Genomic DNA, 27,427 nt, shown 5'->3' with positions numbered 1-27,427 from the left:
TTTATGCATATCACCAGGTATCATATTTCTCTTGCCTCTGTGTTCATATTGTGTGTGAAGATATGGTGACGGTGTGTTTTTATGTATTCCCAGCATTTCAACATGTGTGAGGGTCATAACTTCTGGGACTATTCTTCCCAGGTAACACAAACCTTCGGAACTCGGGGAGAGCCATTTATACGCTTTTCTTCCACATATAAAATATACATTATCGGGGAGAACATAAGGAATGGCATGCATCATTATCATTACACATTTCCCTTGCAAACAATCCTATCTCAGGCTCTTCCATCTGGTATATGCAAGTTTCTGGTTGTATTATTTTAGCACAATAACCATTTGGTACTTTACCAATACATTCTTTGGTGGAACTCAATGTATACCTGTACCTAAAATGTTTCCCACTTGATTTAATTGAGCGGAACAGATCATAGTTTATGGACTCATTATCAGCTCTTTGTGAGAAGGTCATCGTCTGATTATTCCCCGTCACTTCCCAACCTCCGGGTTTATTGGGGTTGGTTATGTTTAAACACAAAAGTGATCTATCTACTTGGAATTGATAGAGTTTGAAATGAGGCGGTTTGGATGAGAGGAATTTTCCATCCAATGTTTTCCCTTTTTGTAATTCTAAAATTTCCGTGATATTCAGCGGAAATGGTACCAACCCTACATTATGCTGTCCCTGTGGCACATGTGAACACACCCAGCAATCAGTTTGATTTAACACTTTGCCTACCATGCTATGATAATCCTCTAAAGGATATCCTCCCCAGTACGGGTTATATTTAGGTTGGCACTGTTGGATACAAGGACGGACAAGACTCACAAATACAGGAATCTTCAGACGATAAACCGCCACACCTTCCCCGAGTATCCGGAATGACAGCTCTCTTAACAATAACAGTACTAAGATTGGTCAGACACTCCCCTGATTGACATTGCACTCCTTCTTTCTCCACTCCATCAGCACTGCCATCAGCTCCTGTTTCCTCAATCGGTCCCCCATCACAGACACTGGATATTCCCGAACTGACCAGGATGGTGAACACTCTAAAAGAGAATATGAGAATGAACACAGCAGGCCCGTCCATTTTAACAACAAGTCCTGCAAAATTTCTCTCAGTTCAGGTATCTCACTACGACCTTTTCAATCCTCCCGAAACAAGCTCGCGAGCGACAGGTCCACACTATCAGCCTTGTCTCCGCCTTGTTTCTCCACCGGTTGATTGACCTTTTTGCAGTGAGTGGAATGGACCCAGGTATCTCTCTCGGCCACCTTCAAAGATGTAGTACTCGTCAGCAGCACCTGGTATGGACCTTCCCACCGATCAGTCAAACAACCTGAACGCAAGAAATTTCTGATCATTACATATTCTCCTGGTTCAACATCATGACAGTTAGTTTCAAGCATATCATTAGACAACAATTTCAGTTTCTGCTGTTGTTGCTTTAACTGCTTAATCATTGATATAAGATACTTCACAGTTACCTCGTTGTTACCCTTCAAGTCTTCCTGGGGACTTATAATCAAGTGAGGTTGTCTGCCGAATAGTATTTCAAATGGGGACAGATTCAGAGGAAGTCTAGGAGTGGTCCTTATGCTATGTAGGACCAAAGGTAACGCTTCTGGCCATCCTAGTCCAATCTCTGCCATAATTTTACTTAATTTATTTTTAATAGTCCCTTTCATCCTCTCTACCTTGGCACTGGCTTGTGGTCGGTAGGGGGTATGAAGTCGGCTATTAATACCCATCAGCTTACACATATTTTGGAACACATCACCTGTGAAATGGGTACCCCTGTCACTCTCGATGATCTTAGGGATACCGTACCTGCATACAAATTCCTGGACTATTTTCTTGGCAGTAAACGCAGCAGTATTAGTGGCCGCTGGGTAGGCCTCAACCCAGTTGGAGAATACGTCTGTGCACACAAGTACATACTTAAGGTTCCTGCAGGGTGGTAATTGGATGAAATCAATTTGTATCACCTGGAAAGGTCCATCAGTAGGTGGAATGTGGGACGGTTCGGTAAGGATCGCTTTCCCTATGTTCTTTCTCAAGCAGGTCAGACAGGACATTGCCATCTTCTCTGCTTGTGAAGAAAAACCTGGTGCGCACCAGTATGCCCTCACCAACTTGCACATACCCTGTTTACCTAGGTGAGTTAGACCGTGTGCTGCCTCAGCCAGGCTGGGGTAATATGCCTTGGGGGCTACTGGCTTACCATGTCCGTCCCTCCAGAGCCCAGAGGACTCTGGCCCTCATCCCTTGGACTTCCAAATGGATTTTTCCTGAATTGAACACAAACCTTGCATCTCAATTAATTTCAGCATATCAATGGTTTGGAATGACATAATTGTTTCAATTGGAGAAGACATCTTTAACCCTGCTGCCCATTTTGCAGCTTCATCAGCTCTGTTGTTGCCCAGTGACACCGGGTCATCCTCACATGTGTGGGCTTTGCATTTAATTACTGCCACTGTTTTGGGCAGTTGGATTGCTTCTAAGAGATGTTTTATGTGTCAGGAATGTGCAACTGGTGTGCCTGCTGCTGTCATAAAATTTCTCAGACGCCATAGAGCCCCAAAATCATGCACCACCCCGAACGCGTACCTCGAGTCAGTGTAAATGTTAGCAGATTTGCCTGCTGCCAGTTCACATGCTCTAGTCAGTGCTACTAACTCTGCCACCTGGGCTGAGTGAGGAGGACCGAGAGGTTTAGCTTCCATGATGTCTGTATCATTTACAACAGCATAACCTGTACATAATTCACCTGTGTCTGTTTGTCTATGACAACTCCCATCCATATAGAAAGCTACATCCACATTCTCTAAAGGTGTGTCATGTATGTCAGGTCTAGCAGTAAAGGTCTGATTCAGATATGTCATACAATCGTGAGTATCATCATGTCTGCCGAACTCACCTCCCGCCAGCAACTCTTCTCCTTCCACCCTTTGTACATCATGTTGTACATATGGTAGGTATGTTGCTGCATTCAGCGTACTGCAACGTTTGACAGTAATATTTGCAGGAGCGATTAGAGCTAGTTCCCATTTGATGAACCTAGCCGAGGAGACGTGTCTGGTTTGAGCTGAGTTTAACAGAGCAGATACAGCATGGGGAGTGTAGACAATCATATCATGGCCCAATACTACGTCCTCACTTTTACTCACCAATAAAGCGGTAGCTGCTACACTTCTCAAACAGGTGGGGAGTGATCTTGCTACCGTGTCCAATTGGGCACTGTAGTATGCTACGGGCCTACTGGCATCACCATGCTTTTGTGTAAGGACACCTGCAGCACAACCATCGGCTTCCGTACAATATAAATCAAAAGGTTTTTCATAATCGGGTATTCCCAATGCAGGAGCTTTTGTCAGACTATCCTTAAGATTAAGAAAAGTCTGTTCTGATTCCTCAGTGTGTATGACGCGATCGGGCTTTGAGGAAGAGACTAGTTCCTGTAAAGGCAAGGCCAAAATAGAAAAACCTGGGATCCACATTCGACAGTATCCACACATTCCCAAGAAGGTACGAATTTGCTGTTGATTCTGCGGCAGTGTCATGTTTTGTATGGCCTGGATTCTATCATTTGTAAGATGTCGTAACCCCTGGGTTAGGCAGTGTCCCAAATATTTTACTCTGGATTGGCACGGTTGTAACTTGTCCTTAGCCACTTTGTGTCCTGTATGCGAGAGATGAAGTAACAAAAGTTTAGTATCATTCAAACATGACATAAACGAGTCAGAACATAGCAATAAATCGTCTACATATTGAATTAGAACTGATCCATTGGCAGGTTGGAAAGCTTGTAAACAGTCATGTAATGCCTTGGAGAAAATACTGGGGCTGTCTATGAACCCTTGGGGCAATCGTGTCCATGTATATTGCACACCTCTGTATGTGAATGCAAATAGGTACTGACAGTCAGGCTGGAGAGGCACAGAGAAAAAAGCAGAACAGAGGTCAATGACAGTGAAATGGGTTGCATTTGGTGGGATCTGCATCAGGATGACAGCTGGATTTGTCACTACAGGGAATTGGCTCTCTACTACCTTATTAACACCTCTAAGGTCTTGCACCAGCCTATAACCCCTCCCACCACTCTTCTTTACTGGAAAGATGGGACTGTTGGCTAAACTAGCTGTACGAACTAAAATTCCCTGTTGCAATAATCGCTCAATTATTGGAAACACCCCTATTTCTGCTTCCTGTTTTAATGGGTACTGGGGAATTTTAGGAGCTTGCCTACCACTTTTAAGTTTACCATTACAGGGCTTACGTTTGCCATTAATCCAGTGTCCTGTCCATCTTTAGTCCAAAGGGAATCTGGAATTTGGGACAACATTTCATCTACTTGTGATGGATTTTCTTTTAAAACTGTAGAGTGATACATTATCCTTTGTGGAGTGTCTAACATATCCCGCACCTCGTATACCATTCTCTCTGGGATATCTAACTATACACCATCAGGGGTGCAATATATAACACATCCCATTTTACATAACAAGTCTCTGCCCAGCAGGTTAGTAGGAGCCGCGGCAGCCAGTAGAAAAGAATGTCTGGTATGCAACGGCCCAATACTAACCTCTGCGGACTTTGTTAAAGGATAACGTTCCACTTTACCTGTCACAGCCATTGTTGGTATTGTCTCGTTGGTCACCTGTAAATTAACGGGAGATTTCATCACTGACTTGGTCGTCCCTGTGTCTACAAGAAAAGGATATTCAGTACCAGCTACATCAACCATCAAGACCGGTTCTTCCCTAGTACTTCCCGTTAACCTGACTATCTGTAGACCACAGGTATGACCTGACCCCTAGCGTTGGCTACCATTCTCCAATAAAGCATTTATGGCTACAATTGAAGCTGGTGCTTGCTGAACATTTGTTGGTCTCTGTGCATATCCCTTATGGGGGTATCCAGGTTTCCCTTGATGTGGGGTCCATACTCTTTTTACTGTACAGTTTCTACTTAAGTGTCCTGTTTGTTTGCAATTAAAACATGTCCGTGATTCAGGTGAAAGCATGTGTTGTTGTGAAGTTTGAGCAGAGGGTAAAGGTGGTGGGTAAGGATAGGGAGGGTAAGGGTATTGTGGGGGATAAGAAGTAGGTGGATAGCCTGGGACTTGTGGTTGCATTGGGTTAGTGGGATAGAGTTGTGTTTGTTGTTGAGTGGGGTTAGTGAGAGCACACACTTGTTCTGACATGAGTGTGTGTGCAAGTGCAAGCGTGTCTGTTGGCTGTGATGTTACCGTCATTCCCTCCAGAGCTTGTATACTGACAGCCATTAATTTTTCGCTCTGGATCTCCCTCTTTTTTGAGATGTTTTTGTCATTTTCTATGGCAGACTCTTTGAGGTTATCTATTGTAAGTCCCCTCCAGCCAGGCTGTGAGGTCTGAACCCGAGTTTTTAAATTCTCCTTTAAACCATCCATCAATATCGTGACTATCATTCCCCTGTGGTGAATGCTATCTTTAATATCTTCTATCCCAGTGTTCTGGGTGATAGCCTGCAGAGCCCGGTCGCAATAGTCTTCTGCAGTTTCACTCTCCTTTTGTTTGATTGTGAAGATTTTGTTCCAGTTAACTACTACTGGAAAATATATACCCAATTGAGTTACAATGCGGGAAATGTTACCTTGGTTTACTTGGTCTGTTAAGGGAACGTCGCCATCCAATACACAATCCGTGATAAATTTTGTCACGTCGGTATTGCGTGGTAGACAGGCCCTTAACACCACACGCCAATCTTTATTAGTGGGCTCATGAGAACTACCCAAATTTCTAAAAAAATCTTTGACATTTGGCTAATTCCTTTTTTGGATCAGGGAAATCAGTTATGATGGAATTTAGTTCTGCTCTTGTCCATGGACAATGCATTACTACTTCCCTCGTGGGCACTACACTGTTTGCATCCGCATTTCCACTCGGAACAGTTACTGTCCGAATCGGATGCAGACCGGCAGCGTTGCTACCTCTGACCTGGTTACCTGGCTGGGGGTTTAATCTGCTGCTGCTACGTATGGTATTAACAATTTCCTCAATGGGTAGAGTGTGTTAACACCTCCCTTGCTGTTACCGATGGAGATGGCGGCACCACCCATGATTGTGGTGATGCAGCATCTATCATTTGCACAGCATGGGAAATGGCAGACATTACAATAGGCTCATCATCCACATCATAAACATTTTCCTTATGGTTGCTTAAGAGAGGGTACAAATTGCTTGTTACATTTTTATGGGTATTTTTGGTAACTGTGCTTGCACCTCCCTCCACATAAGGTGGGGGTGGTGAGCGTGAACTGCTGGCAATACTCTCCACAACGCTACCTTACTGCACTTGCGCGCCACTTTGCGGCTCGCCTACATTGCAACTTAGCGTCGCGGATGTATTCTCTGGCAATGCGCTCACAACGTTAGTTTGCGTCGCTTGCGCATTTTTAAGCCACGCATCCCCTTCATGCTGATACAACTTTAAACATTCATAATATTTTACCTTTTTACCTCGAGAGCGCATCAGACTGATGTGGTCCCGGACCTTATCTAATACATTTTTATCAAAACTACCAATTCTAGGAAACGGTTTAACTTTCTTCCTCGTCATATTAAACCATAAATCACAATACCTGGTTGCATTGGCACCGTACTTAATATGCATAATATGCCGCGCCGACCCAAGTGGCGCTTCCAACAGCAGCAAATCATTTAACATCTCTACCGATCTCTTGGCCCTCATCCTGGGAGAACCCTAAGTTTTTCAATAAAGATTTAAATTGGTGAAAGACAATCTAGATACTCTCACTTACCTACGGAAGAAATTTCCAGATGCCCCCGCTCACCTACGGAAGAATTTCTAGATGCCCCCGCTCACCTACGGAAGAAATTCTAGATGCCCCCGCTCACCTACGGAAGAAATTCTAGATGCCCCCGCTCACCTACAGAAGAAATTTCTAGATGCTCCCGCTCACCTGTTATCTCTCAGCTCACAATCACAAGTTTCTTAGTGCGGCTCAACTACAACGCTCAAATATCCCAACCTAATTATTGAACACTGCAGTCACACTGAGGACCTCATTCAGAGTCGGTCGAAGCGGTCGTACGCCACCGATGTTCGCTAAACTGCGCATGCGTAAAGTTCGCAATGCACGTGCACAAACTAGCGGCTACGATCAGAAATTTATCTCTCCTTGAACACAGACAGGTCGGTAGTTTGAGTGACAGATTAAGGCGTTTGTGGGTGGTAACAGGGGAAGGTGCTTGAAAACGGGGGAGTGGAGATCCGAACGCAGGCGTGCCTAATTATGCGAACGGCGTTTTATGGGAGTGCATAATTAACAAAGTAGTGTCATGGCACACGTAACATGGGAGGTTTTTACACTGACATGATCGTAGAGCTTAAGAGAGGGTATGGTCAACCTTAAGCTCTACGACCAGTTCCGATGGTTCCCGATGGTCTCGATTAATCCTTATATGCCCGGAGATGACGTGTAATGCGTACGAGAAGGGGGCGTATTTTTTGTCTTCCGGCCGCTTCCTCCCCTTGGTCGGCCAGCTGCCGATCCGATCTTAGGGACGCAACATGCGGGTGCATCATTTGCATATCCGGCCCCTTTCCCGTACGAACGTGCGGCCACAACGACCGACTCTGAATGAGGTCCTGAGAGCCGGTCCCTAACAAAAATAACAAACCATACACCTGCTCTGTGTACTGAACGGTAAGCTGCTTACCGAGCGGCTAGCACCTAGCCCTTAAAGGTCATACGGTACCTCTAACTGTAGGGAACAAGTTACCCCTACCAACAAATACTCACAACAAATACTCACTGTTACACACTTTTTCCTGCGCAGAAAAATACACGTTAACCCAGATATTGATAACAATTGAAAAATGTAAACCTCAACGGCTTTATTTAAACACGTGGCAGCACAACCGGAAGTACGTATACGCTATTGTGCGACCAGTCGCATACACAATAATGCGACTACCACACAACCGTATGACAACTTTTTAGCTGCGTACGCAAAAGTGCGTCTTTACTGTGCGCAAAACTGCGACTCAGCCGCGTGCTCAATACTGCGGCACCCCTTTAAACGTTAGGTTCTATCAACAAAGGAAAACAAACTTTCCTCTCTTGTCCCTGGATTCTAGTCAGCGTCCTTGGTTCACACGAAAACGGATAGCGATCTTTCAGCACAAAGCGGTTGCAGGTAAACTCTGCATGTGGCCACTCCACCCTTTGCTGAGATATCGATAACCTTATGTTCCGTGTGAGTAGGTAAGTTACTTCACTATGAGCCCCCAACTAACGATACTGAATTAGAACCTCTATATACCCCTGCCTATACCTTCTAATATCCTACCTATAAACCTCTAAGGATGACGCTAATTTGCATACGCAGTCATACAGTAAATAAAGACTTCAGACCTAGTGGTTCCAAAGCACAAAGTATTATTCAAGTAAAAGTACAGCAGTTACACGCTATTATTCTCATATAATCTTAGCGCAAAGAGATTATACAGACCCATGTACAATTATACATACGCAGCGCTCTCTGGTCCAGGTGTTAGGCATCAGCAAGAAACCCCTCGTCAATCAGCATTCAGCACAAAGACTAGGAACCCAGGGTCAGCACACATATTTATACCCCCCAGAAATAAACAACACAATAGAGAAGTTTGTTGCTAATACCATTGGTCCTAAAGGAGAGGGCATATGTTACAAGGCATTTAACAGGTTGATTCAAATAGACACAACCCATCCTCTAACAACTGGGGATCTCTGGTTTCCTGCCCCATGCAACATCCTAATAGTTGTTCATATTATGTACATTTTGTTGCTTGAAGTCTCTGCGGTCCATAAGTTGAGAATGCATGATGCGATCTCCACACCGATGGTACCGGAATACTGTTGAAAGAGTACGCATCAGTACAATACCAATCACGGCTTACTTATCATGTATAAAACCTTAGTTACCAAATAATCTTTAGTTCACAGCATTTATGCTAAATGAACAAACTTAAATCTTCTACTTTAAAGCTTATTAAATCTTTTATGTGAATATGTAATGTGTAAGTATGCAGGTTTTTGATGTAAAGACGCTAGTTAACTTGGGGCAGATGCGTGCGCATGAAGCTAATAAACAGCGTTTTCATACAGGATCTTATGCATTCGCTAATATGCAATTGTGCGTATTAATGTGTGTATGAGAAATGGTGCACTTAAATCTCACTTAAACTAAGTGAACACCTAGCAGTGTGGAATGCTGAGCATTATAGTTCCACACGCCCCCCTCTCTCAGCAGCCCCCACCCTTCCCAGGCTAAAAAGTACAGTCCTTTGTTCTCCCAGGTTCTTGTGTAAATGCAAATTAGCACAGTTACAAGACCCAAACCTCAGATAACACTATTGGCTTTGAAGGTATTTTATTGTAGGAAGCCTGCTAATGTAAGGTGCTACAAACGACCCTCTTGCTGTATTCGAGCAGGGCCACCTGGAGTGAGAGCAGATGTTATGTCCAGGAAGCTTGTCTACACAGGCTAGTTGTCACGTGGCCATTTGCTCTGTTGTTGCTATTGCAATCCAATTTTGACATACTGTACAGCCATTTCTGAAATATATCCTTTAGGGGAATTATAATAATATACACTTTATCCAGAGCACCCAAACTACATAAAGTCATGAAATGGGCTTTTGGTGAATCGCTGTAACTTATGGCGATGGTCACAGATGCAATCGCATGATGCTAATAGTAATATCGCCACATGTACTAAAGTGTGAGTTTATCGAATATGGCGCTTAGGCGGCCATTCGCAAAATGGCGTCTTGCGATCTCATTTCCAAGATGGCATCTTGCGGCCAGTCGCAAGATGGTGTCTCTGTGATTCAATTTTAAACTGATCTTGTCTCAGCCAATAATCCAGCTTCGACAGCTCCGACAATGTCACTCATGTGCAGACTCCGGATATAGTAGCGGAGTTTGTAAGATATTACCAACAACTATACAGTTCTAGATTAGTTTGTACTCAACAGGAACTGCGTACCTTTTTTGCAGAATATATCTCTCCTGACACTTTCCCTAGAGGCAAGAGAGTTTCTTGACTCCCCTATAACTCTTGACGAAATTGAATTGGCTATAAATTCTTTTGCCAATGGAAAGGCTCCAGGGGTTGACGGGATTCCACTGGAGTTATATAAAAAAGCATAAAACCTTTTATGGGCTCTGTCTGCTTGAGCGGTTTAACAAATTTTATGAAAGTAACACCCTTCCGAGTTCCATGTCAGAGGCACTAATAGTTGTTTTACCGAAACCAGGTAAAGATCCTACATGGACTGAATCTTATCGCCCCATATCCCTTCTCCCCACAGACATCAAAATACTTGCAAAAGTCCTGGCATCTAGAATTAATCAGCATATAGCCCAGTTGATTCACTCTGATCAGACGGGCTTCATGCCGGGTAGGTCCACCCTGATTAATCTCCGTCGTTTACTGAATTGCAGGTCTCCCATGAGGATACTCAGACCTCTATTATTGTATCACTAGATGCCGCCAAGGCGTTTGACTCTGTAGAATGGGCGTTCTTGTGGGAGACTATGTACTGCTTTGGCATTGGTACAAGTTTTGTCAAGTGGGTCAAATTATTATATTCAAATCCAGTAGCAAGGGTATCTGTGAATGGCTTTGTCTCATCATCTTTCCCATTATTTAGAGGAACTCGGCAGGGCTGCCCACTTTCGGCCATTCTATTTGCTATAGCCATAGAGCCTCTAGCGTGTCTTATTAGATCTAGTCCTGATATTTTTGGATTCCATTTGGGTTCTCGAATTGATAAAATTGCACTGTATGCTGACGACATATTACTTTTTATTACAAAATATGACATCTCTATGCCTGAGATCCTGGATATTATTGATTTATTTGGCCAATATTCAGGCTTATTGATCAATTGGTGTAAATCGTGTATTCTTCCCATCAGAGGAGCCTGCCCTATTAATCCCCTTGTGGCTCTTCCATTGAAATGGGTGGATTTGTTCAAATATTTGGGGGTTTGGATATCCAATGCTCCTCAACACTATATAGCGCAGAATATAACTCCGCAGGTAGACTATCTCAGATCTCGTGTTGCTGTATGGGATAAATTACCTTTGTCCTTATCGGGTAGAATTAATCTTGTCAAAATGGTTTTGAAGCCCAGCACTCCCTGATATATATTTCTCAGGAGGTATTTAAACAGATAGATGGTATTTAAACAGATAGATGGACTACTGTCATCATTGCTCTGGGTTAATAAAAGGGCTAGGATCAAGTTGGACACTCACTAGGTCTCGCGATTTAGGAGGTATGGCGTTTCCCCTATTCAAATTTTATTACTATGCTGCACAATTAGCACATCTATTGGAATGGGTCAATGATAATGCACCTGATTCGTTACCTGCTCTCTTGTTGGTGCAATCTTCATCGGGGCTCTCGCCTTATCAATTACTGTTAAGTGATAATTTACAAGTAGTTAATATTCCACTGGCTAGACAGGCCATTCTTATTTGGAGGCAGGTCTCGCGTATAATGCAAGCAGAGGGCCTTGACCCAGATACTCCCCTTTCTTTGCTGCAAGTTAGAGAGGTTTGGGGTAGGTGGGGGGTGGTGTCGCTCGGACAATTGTATCAGACAGGGATTCTGAAGCCCTTCCAGCAACTCCAGCAAGAGTTCAGTATACCCATAACATTCTTTTATCGTTATCTTCAACTTAGACACGCTATTGGTGCCGAATTCGCAGATGCCTCTCTGGTTATATCGGAGTCCCCTATTAAAGATCTGCTACAATCTGCTGGTTCTAGACATTTGATTTCAGGGATTTATTCTAATTTGTTGAATATGCATCATTCTACTGATTTGCTAACTATTAAGTTGAAATGGGAAGCTGATATAGGGGTAATAGCTGAAGATGTATGGAAATAAGCCTTAGCTAGTCCCAGGTTAGCCACCACAGCTGTCAGATACCAGCAGATTCAATTATTTTTAGTCCATAAGGTATATATGACACCTGAACGGTTGCTAAAAATAGGGGGAAGGGTGGATTAGAACTGCCCTAAATGCAATACAACTGAAGGAACTTTTTGGCATTTATTATGGACTTGCCCTTTAGTTAATTCTTTTTGGAAAGATGTATTTCGTGTCATTGTTTCCACGGGCATACCTCAGGATATATTTACGCCTCTAACATGTATACTGGCTGTAATAGATGTTGAAACAGTAGATAAATGTACCAAACGTTACCTTATTAATCTCTGGGTGCTTGCCAAAGTGTGTATAGCACGACTGTGGATGGCAACAAATGGCCCAGACTTAGCGATGTGGATTTCATTGGTTAATGCAGTTGCTGCACATGAGAAGTATGTATATGTGGCCATGAAATCAGAGAAAAAATATTTTGACATATGGGCACAGCGGTTAGACTCAACTGATTATCATCAAGGGAGAGGGATATCGGACCATAATCTATATACTATTGGTGGAATAGGATAGACTTGTCTATGCTTTTGTACTGGAAATATTAGTTACTGTTTTTCCAGATATATGTCCCTTTATGGTAATATATAGATATACAGTCAGGTGCATAAATATTGGGACATTGACAGAATTTTCATATTTTGACCTCTATTCACCACCACAATGGCTTTGAAATGAAACAAACAAGATGTGCTTTAACTGCAAACTTTCAGATCTAATTTGAGGGTAATTACATCCAAACCAGGTGAACGGTGTAGGAATTACAACGGTTTCTATATGTGCCTCCCACTTTTTAAGGGGCCAAATGTAATGGGACTATCAACTCAAAAGCTATTTCATGGACAGGTGTGGGCTATTCCCTCGTTATTTCATTATCAATTAAGCAGGTAAAAGGTCTGGAGTTGATTCTAGGTGTGACATTTGCATTTGGAATCAGTTGCTGTCGACTCTCAATATGAGATCCAAATAGCTATCACTATCAGTGAAACAAGCCATCATTAGGCTGAAAAATCAGACCCGGAAGACCACGGAAAACAACTGTGGTGGATGACAGAAGAATTTTTTCCCTGGTGAAGAAAAACCCCTTCACAACAGTTGGCCAAATCAAGAACACTCTCCAGGAGGTAGGTGTATATGTGTCAAAGTCAACAATCAAGAGAAGACTTCACAAGAGTGAATATAGAGGGTTTACCACAAGATGTAAACCATTGGTGAGCCTCAAAAACAGGAAGACCAAATTACAGTTCTGGAACAACATCCTATGGACAGATGAGACAAAGATCAACTTGTACCAGAGAGATGGGAAGAAAAGAGTATGGAGAAGGAAAGGAACTGCTCAAGATCCAAAACATACCACCTCATCAGTGAAGCATGGTGGTGGTAGTGTCATGGCGTGGGCATGTATGGCTGCCAATGGAACTGGTTCCCTTGTATTTATTGATGATGTCACTGCTGACAAAAGCAGCAGAATGAATTCTGAAGTGTTTCGGGCAATATTATATGCTCATATTCAGTCAAATGCTTCAGAACTCATTGGACAGCGCTTCACAGGGGCAGATGGACAATGACCTGAAGCATACTGCAAAAGCAAACAAAGAGTTTTTTAAGGCTAAAAAGTGGAATGTTATGCAATAGCCAAGTCAATCCCCTGAACTGAATCCGATTGAGCATGCATTTCACTTGATGAAGACAAAACTGAAGGGAAAATGCCCCAAGAACAAGCAGGAACTGAAGACATTTGCAGTAGAGGCCTGGCAGAGCATCATCAGGGATGAAACCCAGTGTCTGGTGATGTCTATACGTTCCAGACTTCAGGCTGTAATTGCCTGCAAAGGATTTGCAACAAAGTATTAAAAAGTGAAAGTTAGATTTAGGATTGTTTAGTTTGTCCCATTACTTTTGGCCCCTTAAAAAGTGGGAGGCACATATAGAAACCGTTGTAATTCCTACACCGTTCACCTGATTTGGATGTAATTACCCTCAAATTAAATCTGAAAGTCTGCAGTTAAAGCACATCTTGTTTGTTTCAATTCAATGCCAGTGTGGTGGTGAATAGAGGCCAAAATATGAAAATTCTGTCAATGTCGCAATATTTATGCACCTGACTGTATATATATGCCACACTTTATTTTTTCCTGTCTTTTTTCGATATATTCCGATTTATAGTATAGTATGACTGATATGCGGATAGTTATATAGCTAAAAACGAGTCCACGCATTTATTGATGTGTGTATAAATATCTTTTATTCTTTACATACCATTGCATTTATTAACAAATGTAATGGTTTTTATTTCTGTTCTGTTTTGATTTTGTATTTTTAAAAATTTTATAAAAGAACGATCAGATTTTACACACTAGACAATATATTGGACGATTTGTCATTTTGGGGTGAATCTGAACAACAAATCTACCAGTGTGTACACACTATTGTGCGCTCCCGTGCGTCGTTCATCACATCTTCAGATCTGTCTGCAGTGCAGGCAGAGCTCAAGATCCCCTGAATGACACCATGCTTCTGGGTGTAGCGGGTAAACGACATATCGTGCAGTGTGTACCAACTGCTCGATACATTGTGCCGTCGTATCTGCCATCGCTTGGTACACACATCGTCTAGTGTGTACCTAGTATTAGAATAGATGCTAATAAGATGTGTGAACTTTTTTCTATCAACAGTTTAAGGACGTTACAGGAATACGTAAAGTAAATAAAGCATTTTTTTCTATCAATTTCTACTGATACCATGTTTTGTGTGCGAAAGTTATCACTGGAGAAACTATACAATAGTGATCCTATAGTAGGCAGGGAAATGCTATCCTCCTTTAATTACACCTTAAATTCATAGTTAAGCTACCTACACACTACAATTATTGGGCCGATTTGCCAGTAATCCACCCGCTGCACACACTTTGGGAACGCTGGTATAGTGTGTATGAATGATCGTTTTAGCGTTTCACCTATAAAACGGTTAGAAAATATCCACAAACGCATTCCTTCGATTATTCGATCTATCAGTCAAGACCGAAAATCTCGGCCACAATTTCCCGATATCGCGCAGTGTGTGTGCATTCTTGATAATCTGCCAATATTTTTGCAGAAAAATCGTCCCAATTATCGGTTCGATCAAAAAAATTGCATAGTACGTACCTAATTTTAGAGAGGCTGATTTATAATAAAGCTACATCTTCGCTAATTGGTCACCTGATCTAAAGGAATAACAACCATGCCAGAGAATGGTGTTATACAATCTGTCACATTGATCACACAACAGTTCAGTGATAATGGCGATCAGGAGCATTAGCTGTTCCCTCTGAGTTTCTGATTGCAGATTCACCTCTCTAGTTAATATTACTTAAATCATGAATATGGTATCTATATTATAAGTCAGGACTGTATATTCACATTGGTTAGGTTATATTTCTATTTGGACTATTTTAAGAAGATTCCCATTTGTATTTAAAGGTAAAAAACAACAAAAGTTCATACTTAATTAAATTGTATTTATATTGGCATTATGTATTTCTGTTTGTATTTAATATATTCTGTACAGTAAATGTGTTTATTGGTAACTGTCACTACTTTCTCTAGTTTTAATGACATTTAATTGATTTAACTGTGTACAAATAGGGTACTGTATCTTTCCCATACACTATTGTGGCAGCGTAAGTATACACATGTATTACTCCTGAAGTAAGCCTAGCGCATATTCTAGTAAACTCTGGACTCATCTTGTGATGTTTCCAACTCAACACATTCACTTTGTTTTCCTGCATGTGACTTTAACCAATTACGTTCAGGGCACATATGTGTCCAACAAGTAGTATGCTAAAAAGTGGCAATCTCCTTTCTGTTTCTTGCAGCGTGCATTGTACCAATCCTCTCACGTGGATGAGAATGATGTGCAGACTGTTTCCCACAAGTGTCTGGTTGTCGCTCTTGAGCAGTATGAGCAGATGATAATGACAAAGAAATACCATGACAGTGATGACCTCTACTATCTTGCAGGAACGTATGAGCCCACCACAGGAATGATCTTCAATACTGATGGCGTGCCTATTATCTGCTGAATACAGTGTATCCCAAACAAGACTTTCTGACAATCATTAACACACTAATGGGTAGAGAAGGCACTTTAGCAAAGCAAAATAACACTATAGGTATATGATACTAAGTCACTTGTTCAAAGTTTGAATTGTAAGTTTAAACATATTAAAAATGCAATGTCATATTCATGTTATAGTTACTAGATTTAATCAGTAGCAAATACTGTATGTAACATATGAGAGTAAGTGTAGTGGATCAGCACTCTGGGGAATGTATAAAAGCACTTACATTTCAGTGAAAATATATTTCTTAATATGTTCTTCAAGAATATTTATATACTGTATTGAAAGTGGGAAACGGAGCACTTAAATAAGGCACGATTTAACTCCATGTACGTATTAAGAATAATGGAGACCGTTAATGTCTCCAGATCTTCACGGATCGTGACCTCAGTATTATAAGACATAGTGGTTCAGATCCTGGTAGCGCCTTCTGGACCAAATGTGGCTCTGACAACTAGATGGTTTATTTTATTTTTAATAAACTTGGGATCACATGTACACATAAGATATTTCACACTAAAGTATTTGTACTGTACTTACCTGCAATTATTTAAAGAATTTAATAATTTCATGCTTCCATGTAATGCAACATTGCATCCCAAATATTTCAAACCATCAGTTAGCATAGGAAGAAAAAAAACACTGACCTTTTCAGACAATCTTGAGATGGAAAGAATTTTGTCTTTTACTTATGTTATTTCTTAAACATATCTTTTTGTTTTGTTGCACAGTTCTGTGTTCCCTTTTCATAAAATATACTGTAGCTAATGCTTTTGTGTTAAGTGCTTTCTTTGTGTCGTTCCATTATTATTAATTACATATGAAGAGTAATTTATAAAGCTGCCAAAATGCAGGCCTGCAGCCGGGCCACAAAGAGATTGGTTGGGCCCAGCAGGGCTGTCATCAGAAATTGTGGGGCCTGGCGCTGTTAAAATAGGCATGGCCCCCAAGGGGGGGGATGGGGAAGAGGTGAGCAGAGCTGCACCAGGGGTGGGACATCAATCGGTAAATAAACCAGTTTCAAAATTCTCAAGGTTTGGGCAGAAGTAATAACTATAGGGAAATCAATGTCGATTTTACACATATATATGTATATATATATATATATATATATATATACACACACATACATACATATATATATATATAAAACACAGGGGGATTGACTGTGGGTGACAGTTCCGCTTATTTCTAAAAAGTGGCTTTATGGGATAAACATAAAAGTGCAAAGTGCTAATAAATTAAAGTACATAATAATAACGATAAAAATACATAAATCCGTGAGACTAAAATATATAAATACGGATAAAATTTAAAACACAATTTAATTCAGGAATTTTTTAACTCATAAGCACAATAGAACTGCTAAACAGGAGAAGTTCCCTCTCTTAATAGCCCTATTATCTCTTTGTCCCAGAAATAACCTTTACCTTGATTCAGGTAAGCCTATTTATTTATTTTTATCTGTATTTTTTTGTATTTTTATTTCCTCAATATTTATCTCCTATCTTATTTATTGTTGAACTGGCTATTCAATGAGTGAACTTCTCCTGTTTAGCAGTTCTATTGTGCTTATGAGTTTTTAAAATCCCTGAATTAAATTGTGTTTTAAATTTTATCCGTATTTATATATTTTATTCTCACTGATTTATGTCTTTTTAACGTTATTATTATGCACTTTAATTTATTAGCACTTTGCACTTTTATGTTTATCCCATAAAACTGGGTATGGGATCTATATTGTTTACATAAAACCACTTTTTATAAATAAGCGCAGCTGTCAATCCCCCTGTGTTTTTTAGCTATTTAGTAGTATATCACCTATACTACACTTATTGACACGGAGCTGACGCCCACTTATAGTATTGGGCTTTTCCGCAAACACCTACCGAAGTTTGGTATTACTCACTGTCACTTGGTATTGTGAAAAATATTACTGGCGCCGAATCCACGTATATCTTTATATATATATATATATATATATATATAATATCCAGATCCATATAGAATAATAAAATACACTGAGAGAGCCGACCCCACATAAAATACTGGCCGGACTGGGGAAGGGGAATGGGAAGGCTGCCTGGACTGGGGGGGGGAGGCATAGGGCAGGGAAGGCTGGAACATGGGGACAGGGCAGGAAAGGTTGGCTGGACTGACTGGGGGGGGGAGAGCGCAGGACAAGGTCAGGGAGGAACTGGTTTAGAGGTTTCTTCAGCTGCTTTTCCAAATGTGGAGAGAGATGGGGGCCCGTGTGGTAGCGGCATCCAGGGGGATTTGCTATATTACGCTGATGGAATTTCAAATATTGCACCAGCCACGAGCCAATCACAGCTCACGAACCAGCAGCCAGTGGATGCCATTCCGCAAGCTCTGGCTGGCTTGCGGTCAGCGCCATTGTTGAAATGCTGTTGGTGTTGTATAGCAATTCTCTCTATCATCCCTGGCTGCCGGTGCAGCACTGCTGACACCGGGCCCCCCTTATCGCCAGGCCAGGGATTCGAGGCCCGGCAGTATCCCCCTGGGGGCCAGTACTGGGGAGGAGTGGACCTCTGGTTATATTTCCATGGCATGCAAGGGTGTCCGCCTCCTCTCTGGTGCCCCTGTCACTCATCTGAGGGGTTTTGTGGTATCATGTGCCTTTTTTTTTTTTTATATATACATATGCAACTTTCCATAAGAATTGACAGGTTAGGTCAAGATGGTATTGGATAGTAAGGGGAGAACATGTTTGATTCTTATAGAAGCAGTTAGATGGTTTTCCTCTTCCGTAAAATAGCCTGATTGTCAAATACTGTACGTGTAGCAATGTAAATCATTGTGTGTCAAGCCACTGTATACTTTCAATGGGATGCCATTTACACCATCCAGGGCCATTTTTAACATACAAAGGGAAGAGTTCAATTAAATGCAATGTTGAATAGCACCAGGAATAAGCGCCCGGAGCTATTCAATTGGCCGTGCTGTAAACCTGTGATTAGAGGATTTCTGCTTGCACCCTCCTCATGTGAAATCCAACAAAACTAGTGCCGTGATGCTAGTCCGGTACTTAAGTTGAAAAATGCCGTTTACAACGACTAAACCCCTGTCATTAGGTACAGTAAATTGCACTTTAGCCAAGTTGCAATTACCTGTCCCAAATATCCAATAGATACAGTATATGAATTATCTAGTTCTCATTCTTCCTGCTTTCACTGTCAAGGAAATAGTTAATAAATAATATCTGTAGATAATAATACTTTGACAGTAAGTTTTTCGGAGCCAATTGCAGAGCCCTTTTGGAACTAACCACAAACTACAATGCTGACACCCGCAATGCAGAATGCAATCACCACACTGGATGCAAAGTTACTTGGATGACTAAATGAACCCTGTTATAAATGCAAATGATTCAGACTGTATTAAAAATACTTATTAAAAAGTTAATAAACTTGCACAAGTATTTACTTGTGTGAGTGTAACAGTTTCCAACCAGGCATTCAAGTGGGGCAGATGTGAGATGTGAATAAAGCTACTAGACTGGGAGGAGCTGGCTACTCTCTCATAGGCAGGGGTTAAAGTGGGCAGGAATGGGTGGAGTTCCGTCACCTCTAATGGTAGGTGGAACTAGTTCAACCTCCACCAAGTCCCTGAACAGAAGTCCCACAGACAGAGAGCCACTCACTGTCTGCCTAGGGAGGCTCAATTTCGTCAGAGATATAGGTAAGGAAAGGCGTCCCCCAGCCATTCACTTTACCGTTTCCTACACACAACAGAGTGTGTGTAAAGAACAATTTTCACCCTTGTTTTGGCCTGTCAGACTAGTGTGGCAGGGGGGTGGGGAGTAGGCGGCGGAAGATATGAGTTCTACCACCTCTCCAGGACCACTTCAAGTCCTGCACGTAGGGTCCCCAGCCTGTGCCACAGTGAAGTCCTCATCAGTAGCTGTACACAGCAAACAGACCGAACTTGCAGAAGATGAAAGTTTATTTTGCAGATCCTAATGGTTCCATGACTGCTGGTGAGACTAGGGAACTGCTGCCTCTGTGTCTGCTCCCCAGCAGCAGCAGCATGTCTCTCTTCCTCGTGGGCAGAGGCGTAGCGTGAAGCCATGGTGCCTACGTTATGGCACCCCCCAAACTGAATTTTGCTAAAGTTGCTGTGGCCGGCATATAAGGCTAATTTGTAACTTTAAAAAAAAAAAAAAAAAGTCTACAAAGACAGGTTCCTATCCATGAGGAGCAGCCTGAATACACTGAATTAGGTGCCGACCTTGCTCAACCCCTGTCCACCCTGCGCTACCCTCACCCTGCCCCTATCCTCTCTGTGCCACTTGTAACCCGCCTCTCACCTCCCTGTTACTTTGTTCTTACAGTTTTACCCCACCCCTCTCTGCCCTTGGCACACACAGTATGTCACTGTCACCCTGGCCTGTCCAACCTAGTAGCTACCTGCTTCCTGCCCTCCACTGCTGCAAAAAATAAAAAAGCAGCTCCAGCTGGAGGAACCCTTGCTGGAGGGACCCTTGAGAGAGGGGGTCAGGGGATACTTGCCCCCTGTGCTCTCTCCCCCCCCCCCCCCCCCTTTAATCTGGCTATGTATACAGTATGCTGTGGTTAGTAAATTACATTTACTGATTTACTGACTGGGATAATAATTTTTACCATGAGGTTTTAAACAATGGGGCGTATTTAATAACGAGTGATATTCTTGTTATCACTCAAATGGTGCTCCAGCCAATAAGCTCCTAACTGTTATTTCGCAAACACATGACAATTAGGAGCTGATTGGTTGGAGCACCATTTAAGATTAGTAACCAGTGTTAAGGATATCACTCGTTATTAAATATGTTCCAAATGTTCAATACTATTTGAAAGCAAATTATGAGCCTGATTCAGAGATGTATACAAACCTGATGGATTTCATACATCTCTGGTGTTAGATCTGTGCATGTGCAGATCTCGTTCTGCTGTAGCATGACTTACATATTGCGGCAGTTTGGGAGCGTGGACCGGGTGGAGATGACCAGCGTTCTCAGAAACTGGGACATGTCGATCCCATTTTGTGGTGGTCCGAGGTCAGTGTCTGCATCTTCTGACGCCGCCTTACTGGCCCCGGCTGCGTGATTACACCAGGGGTGTAACTAGGTATTTTAAGGCCCCATAGCAAAAGCTTGTAAGGGCCAAATATGTACTACCCAATGGTGTAATATTGATACAGGTTGAGTCTCCCATATTCAGATATTCCGAAATGCGGAATATTCCGAATTACGGAATATGTTTAGTGTGACTGAGAAAGTGAAACCTTTGATTTCTGATGGTTCAATGTACACAAACTTTTTTTAAAGCACAAAATCATTAAAATACAGTATACAATAACCTTCAGGCTGTGTGTATAAGGTGTATATGAAACATAAATGAATTTCATATATGTACACAAACTTTTTTGATGCTCAAAATTATTAAAAATATTGTATAATATGACCTGCAGGCTGTGTGTATAAGGTGTATATAGAACATAAATGCATTATGTGTTTAGATTTGGGTCCCATACCCAAGATATTACATTATGGTATGCAAATATTCCAAAATACGGACTATTCCGATATCCAAAATACCCCTGGTCCCAAGCATTTTGGATATGGGAGACTCAACCTGTATAACATATGTAACTTTGACAAGGAAGATGGGCCCCTCTCAGCTCTGGGCCCCATAACAGCTATACCCCTTGCACCTATGGTAATCACGCTCATGCCAGCCATCCTGAGTAACCTGAGGGTTACTGAGATGACCGATGGTCATGCAAGTGGTCCGATGGCTGCATCCATGGATGCAGCAGCGGATCCCAGAAGTTGGCTGCAGCAGGAGGCGTCTATTTACACAAGATGCCTCCAGCTGCATTAGCATATTTTCGCATCGTTGCTACGTCCAAAGACGCAGATGATCCGATGCTGCGTCTTCAAACGCAGGATTAGAGCAGAGAATTTGGCAGAAGGCGTCTATTTACACAAGATGCCTCCTGCGGCATTAGCATTTTATTGCGCAGCCGCTGCTTACAAAATCAGGCCCTATGTTACCAATTTGTAATAAGGCATTTTATGGGCCAAAGAAAATATATGTCATTTTAAAGAGACACATTGGAAAGAAAAGTCCAACATCACCCTAGCCTAGAGTATTCGCATACAAAAAAAATTATTGGGTCAAGTTTCAGTGGAATGAAGTGCACACTCATTGAGGCAGGCATAGAGCAGAACCAGAAATTCACCACGTGGCCAGTCAGTGGCGTCACAAGGGTGTCACCCGCCGAGGGGCGACACCAAAGGGCCTACACCTCCTCAGTGACAGGAGACGGGTGCTGCACTGTAGTATCACGTGCAGCACTCTGCTCCTGACACATGGAGGGAGCCGGCGCTGCACTCATAGGGAGCGAATCAGAGCCGGACGCAAAGCAGCGCACTTTCGCTGCCATCAGTGCAGGGTATGTAAACTCTGTGATCTCGCGGGGAAGCTTAAGGACGCCCTCTATGTCTTAGAGAGCGACGGCAGAGCGAACGCCCGCTGGTCTAAAGATGCCCCCTTTTCCTTCACAGCACGTCATCTCCAGGAAGTGTATGTAATATCAGTAACATCGAGAGCCATCGACGATGCTCGTAGCCCTTGAGGTTAGACCCTACCCTACCGCAAGCACTGCGATCACTGCAGGGTGAAATACAACCAGGTGACGTGTACAATGACGCCTCCATGCTAATTATGCACGCCCATGAAACGCCGTTAGAACACACAGGCATGCCTGCGTTCACACATCCATGCCCCTGTTCTCAGAGACCATCCTCTAACACCACCCTCATACGGCACTGTCACTCAAATTAGCTCTCAGTCTGTGTACTACAAGCGCACAATTCCCGATCGCAGTGAGTGGCTCGCACATGCGCACTGTGATGCATGCGTAGACGGGCGACTATCGGCCAGAGCGTGTGTTCGCGGCTTAGCGTCCGGGTCTGAATCAGGCCCAGAGTGTCCCCGGGGGCAGTCTGCACCTCCGTGACCCCTGGAGTGACAAAATGGGGGTTCGTTCCACGAAGCTCGCCCCTTACACAAGAGGCCCGGCCCCCTTTTTTCCGGTGCGTGGCTCCACCACGCACACTAGGAGCCTCCCCGCACCAGGTGTCTACACAGGTAGGGACGCCACTGTGGCCAGTTTATTACATTAACATGTTCTTATGAAATTCACTACTCTTAATACAGAATACAGTCATTATACTGACAGATATCAACAATTTGTGTGTGTGTGTAATGGTCAACCAGTGATTGCACCTCTTGCAGAAATCACATTCAAATAGAGCTTTACTTATGGGCAGCTCAGAAATTCTATGTATGCAGTTTTATTTAAGAAAAATATTATGTACTGCAAAAAAACAACACTACCACAGACCAATTACTACCCAAACAAACAGATCCAAATGACTGGCCTTGGAATGATAGCGTCCTATTGAACAGTTGAATCTTAGGGCCTGATTCAGACCCGTTCGCTAGGCTGCGTTCGCACGTAGCCTGCTGCTGTTTGCAATCTGCGCATGCGTACTAAAAATGGAGCGGCCTCTTGGACGCTCGCATAGTTGTGGGTTACCACCCACAGCTTATGCGAGCGTCCATGATGATGGTCTCGATGGTCAAGACCATCGCGACCATCGGGCTTGCGACGACACCCTGCGGTAGGGTCTCGCTGCCGCAAGCCCTGGAGTGATTTTGGCTCTATCAGAGCCAAAATCACTCCCACTGACATCACTAGTGATGTCAGTGGGGCCAGACCCAGACGGTAGGCGTTCCCATGGGAACGCCTCTGTCTGGCAGCCACGGCCCTGGCACGCCCACCAAAGGGGGCGTGCTGTCACTCACCATCGACAGCACGCCCACTTTGGTGCGAGACCCCGAGCGACGGATTTCCCGTCGCTCGCCGGGTCTCGCGCATGCGCATTCGCCTCCGTCGTGCGCATGCGCATTCGCCCAACATCGACCCGCTTGCGAGCGTCCTTCGCTCGCGAGCGGGTCTGAATGACCCCCACAGTGCGCGTGCACGAACTAGTCCATGCAATCTGGAATCGTTCGCACCCTGTATACAGACTCTCCGCTAGAATGAGTGACAGGACGAGCCGGTGGTGACGAGTTGGTCAATGGTAACGGGTGTGGTGTTGCGAGCGCAGGCGTGTCTGCATCTGAACGCCAATTCAGGGGCGTGCATAATTAAGACACAGCATCAGCAAACACGTCACATGGCTGAATTACACACAGCAGCACTCGCAGTGCTTGCGGTAGGGTATAGTCAGCCACAAGTGCTACGTATGGGTCCGATGTTGGTCGATGTTATGATTGTTTAATACACTTCCCGGAGATGACGTATGTTACTAAGGGAAAGTGGGCGTCTTGTGTCAGGCTGGTGGGCGTCTAAATACATACTGCGATCGCACGGCAAGACATAGTGGGCGTGCTAATGTCTTGCTAGCGATCGCGGGATTTGCATACTCAGGCTGCTGACGGCTGTGTGCGAACGCATCCTAGCGAACGGGTCTGAATCAGGCCCTTAGGTCACTAAGCACCAAACTGTCTAGTTGGGTGTTCATTTACTTCAATAATAATAATTTTATTTATATAGTGCTTTTCTTGCAGCAGGACTCAAAGGGCCTGATTCACTACCGAGCGCAACTGCAAATGCAATAGCGATTACGCACGCAGTTCAACTGCGATAGTATGCTAATCCATTGCGCTCGCTATGCCGCCTCAGCACAACATAAGGACATTGACTTTAGGTTACACACATCCGTAATCTTTAGCAAGACTGCAAAACCATAGGTACAATGGAGTACCGTCGCATCCTCACGCACACTTGCACAAGGTCAGACCTTACTCAGGAATTGCTAGCTTCATCGCACGCTATGAGGCCTCAGGCTGCTTAGGGCATCGCAGTGGCTAATTTATGCAAGCCCCCAGGGGCGCCGAGAGGGGGGGGTGGGTACTAATTACCTGGACCTAGGCTTGCTGGAGGGGCACGGCACCGCTCCCCCTCATTCTTACGTCACAGCAGCCCAGCACACACTGCTGTGTGCTGGGCTGCATTGGGAGACTGCCAGCTAAAGCAGCAGCCTGAGCGGTCTACTATGCCTATGGGGGGAGCGATCACGCTGATCGAGCCCCCACAGGCTGTGCACCGGGCTGAGGAACACATAGAACCCCCCTCCCGAGCGCACGGCGCTGCAAAACTGAAATTTTTTTTTATTATTAGGCCACCCCCCTGTCACCTGGGCCCGCCATGGCTGTCGGCGGCCCTGCATGCCCCTGCACTGGCACACCTGCATTTCCCCAACCACCCCCCTGTCACAGTCACTCTGCGATGGGTCTGTGTAGTCACTGTAGTCGCAGTCCCACTCGCAGTGGCCGGTTTGCGCACTCGCACTGCGATGCATATGCATGCGACAATCATCCGATTGAGTGCGCATTAGTAGTTGAGATCCAAGCTGAATCAGGCCCAAAATTGCCTTACAAGCATCAAAACCATAACACAGAGGTTTAATGTTACAGCAAGAAACCGAGAAACAATGAACTTTGAGAACATAACCGACACAATGTACTTAATGCAGGGTTGGAACAACCATTTTGGGTAATAATTTCTGCCAGTTACATAACCCACCCATGAAAAGTACCAAGCCAGTCATTTTGGGCACGCTATATAGGTTACTCTGGGTGGAATAGGCAATGCCTAGAACAGATGACACAAAATGGGAAAGTTGCAGAGTACTAAAACTAGAAGCAGAGCCCTTACATAACCATCAGTTCCAAGTATTTTTCATCTCACCCACGGGTTTACCAGGCAAGGCAGCCATTTTGGGTGCACTACAGAGGATAATATGTGTTAGATAAACCATACAAGAAACTAAGACATATACGGGTGACTAAAACATTCATAATGTGATATGACCTGCATTCATGTGGTGTTCATGCTGCCCAAGAAAGAACCATTCAAGGCAGCCATCTGGAGCGCACTGTGTAGGTTTTCTCTGGCAGGGTATGCAATTAGCGGAAGTGAGGTGGTGAAGAAAGAAAATACAAAACAATGGTGACTGCACTATAAAAACTAAAAATAATGGTCTAAAGAACAACAATACTCGGTCCACCGGCGTAAATTCATCCCAGACGCCCGGAGGAAAGTCATAAATTGTTGCTCCCCTCCATCACAGCCGCTGACACTGTAATGTAGCAATTCGCATGTAGACAGGCTATAGATAGAAGAAGGCGGCAGCTGATGGTCTGACATGGAGCTTTCCACTAGTGTTGGGTAGGGGTGCCATGTATTAAGCGGCCGTGAAGGTATACTCCGGGTATATAATTATAGCCCTAATTTGGGTGAATATGTTGTGGGCAATTGAGGAGGTGCCCCTTCAGAGCTGGAGCCCAGTGGCAGGCGCCTCCATTGTCTCCCATAGTTCTGCCCCTGACTCTGTCTGTGTCTAGCGTCTCCCTTGCCTGAGTGTGCATCCAGCAGTTTGTTGAGTGCAACTGGGTTGCGGCATGAGACAGCCCCCAAACCCAGTATCTGAAGTACATGGTAACAGAAGAATAACCAAGGTGACATAAGAAAAATAAATTATAACCCCACATAAGGTTCCTGAGTTGCAGTGTTTGAAAAATGTTTTCATTTGAGAGCAGACCAAAGTCCAAATCCAGTTCAAAATCCTATTATAACTCCAGAGGACATGCTTAATACGGAGGCTTGCATATGGTCATCATATTTTTTACTGTCCTTGATTATAATGTAACTTTTTTATTTAAAATATTCTTGTCCAAGACATATACAATTTTAAATCTAGCAAGCTAAAGATAAAGAAATTGCATTTAAAAGTACAAAAAAAGAGGGGTTGTACTCATGATGATATTGTGTTCACCAAAGTCAGGGCCTGATTCAGCAAGGATCGCAAGTGCAAAAACGCATGCACCCATTCGATTGTTGCCTTCTGTGCAAGCGTGTGCGAACCAGCCACTGCGATCACAGTGCCTACGCAGACCCATCGCAGAGTGATTGACATGAAGTACCATTTGGGAGTGTTGATAGGGGAGGGGGGTCGGAGAAACGCACGTGTGCCAGTGTGATTCAATGCCGTTATAGGGGCGTGCATAAATTACAGCATACGCAGCATGAGTACAGGAAGTTTAGCAATTTCTGGGTAAGTTCTGACCTGCCTTAATTGTGCGTCAGGCTCCGATGGTACCGATGTTTTCACAGACTTGCAAGGTATTACGGATGTGAGTAAAAAGAAGTGGGCATCTGTATATTGTGCTGCG

The 27,427-nt window shown here is 43.5% G+C and overlaps 1 protein-coding gene across 8 annotated transcripts in view; it reads left to right on the top strand.

Moving 5' to 3' along the window:
- The window catches only part of TNRC18 (trinucleotide repeat containing 18), a 416,103-nt gene extending 399,217 nt beyond the window's left edge, over positions 1–16,886 (top strand). For all 8 annotated transcript variants that reach the window (XM_088456240.1, XM_088456241.1, XM_088456243.1 and 5 more), the window contains one exon: positions 15,873–16,886. In XM_088456240.1, coding sequence (XP_088312366.1) covers positions 15,873–16,079 — 207 coding nt within the window. In that variant the 3' untranslated portion in view covers positions 16,080–16,886. The remainder of the gene's footprint in view (positions 1–15,872) is intronic.
- Positions 16,887–27,427: the final 10,541 nt, after the last annotated feature.

The sequence above is a fragment of the Taudactylus pleione genome, unplaced genomic scaffold (assembly GCF_031769625.1).
Source record: "Taudactylus pleione unplaced genomic scaffold, aTauple2 ptg000690l, whole genome shotgun sequence".
NCBI classification, from domain to species: domain Eukaryota; kingdom Metazoa; phylum Chordata; class Amphibia; order Anura; family Myobatrachidae; genus Taudactylus; species Taudactylus pleione.
This window is presented reverse-complemented; position numbering and strand designations above follow the sequence as displayed.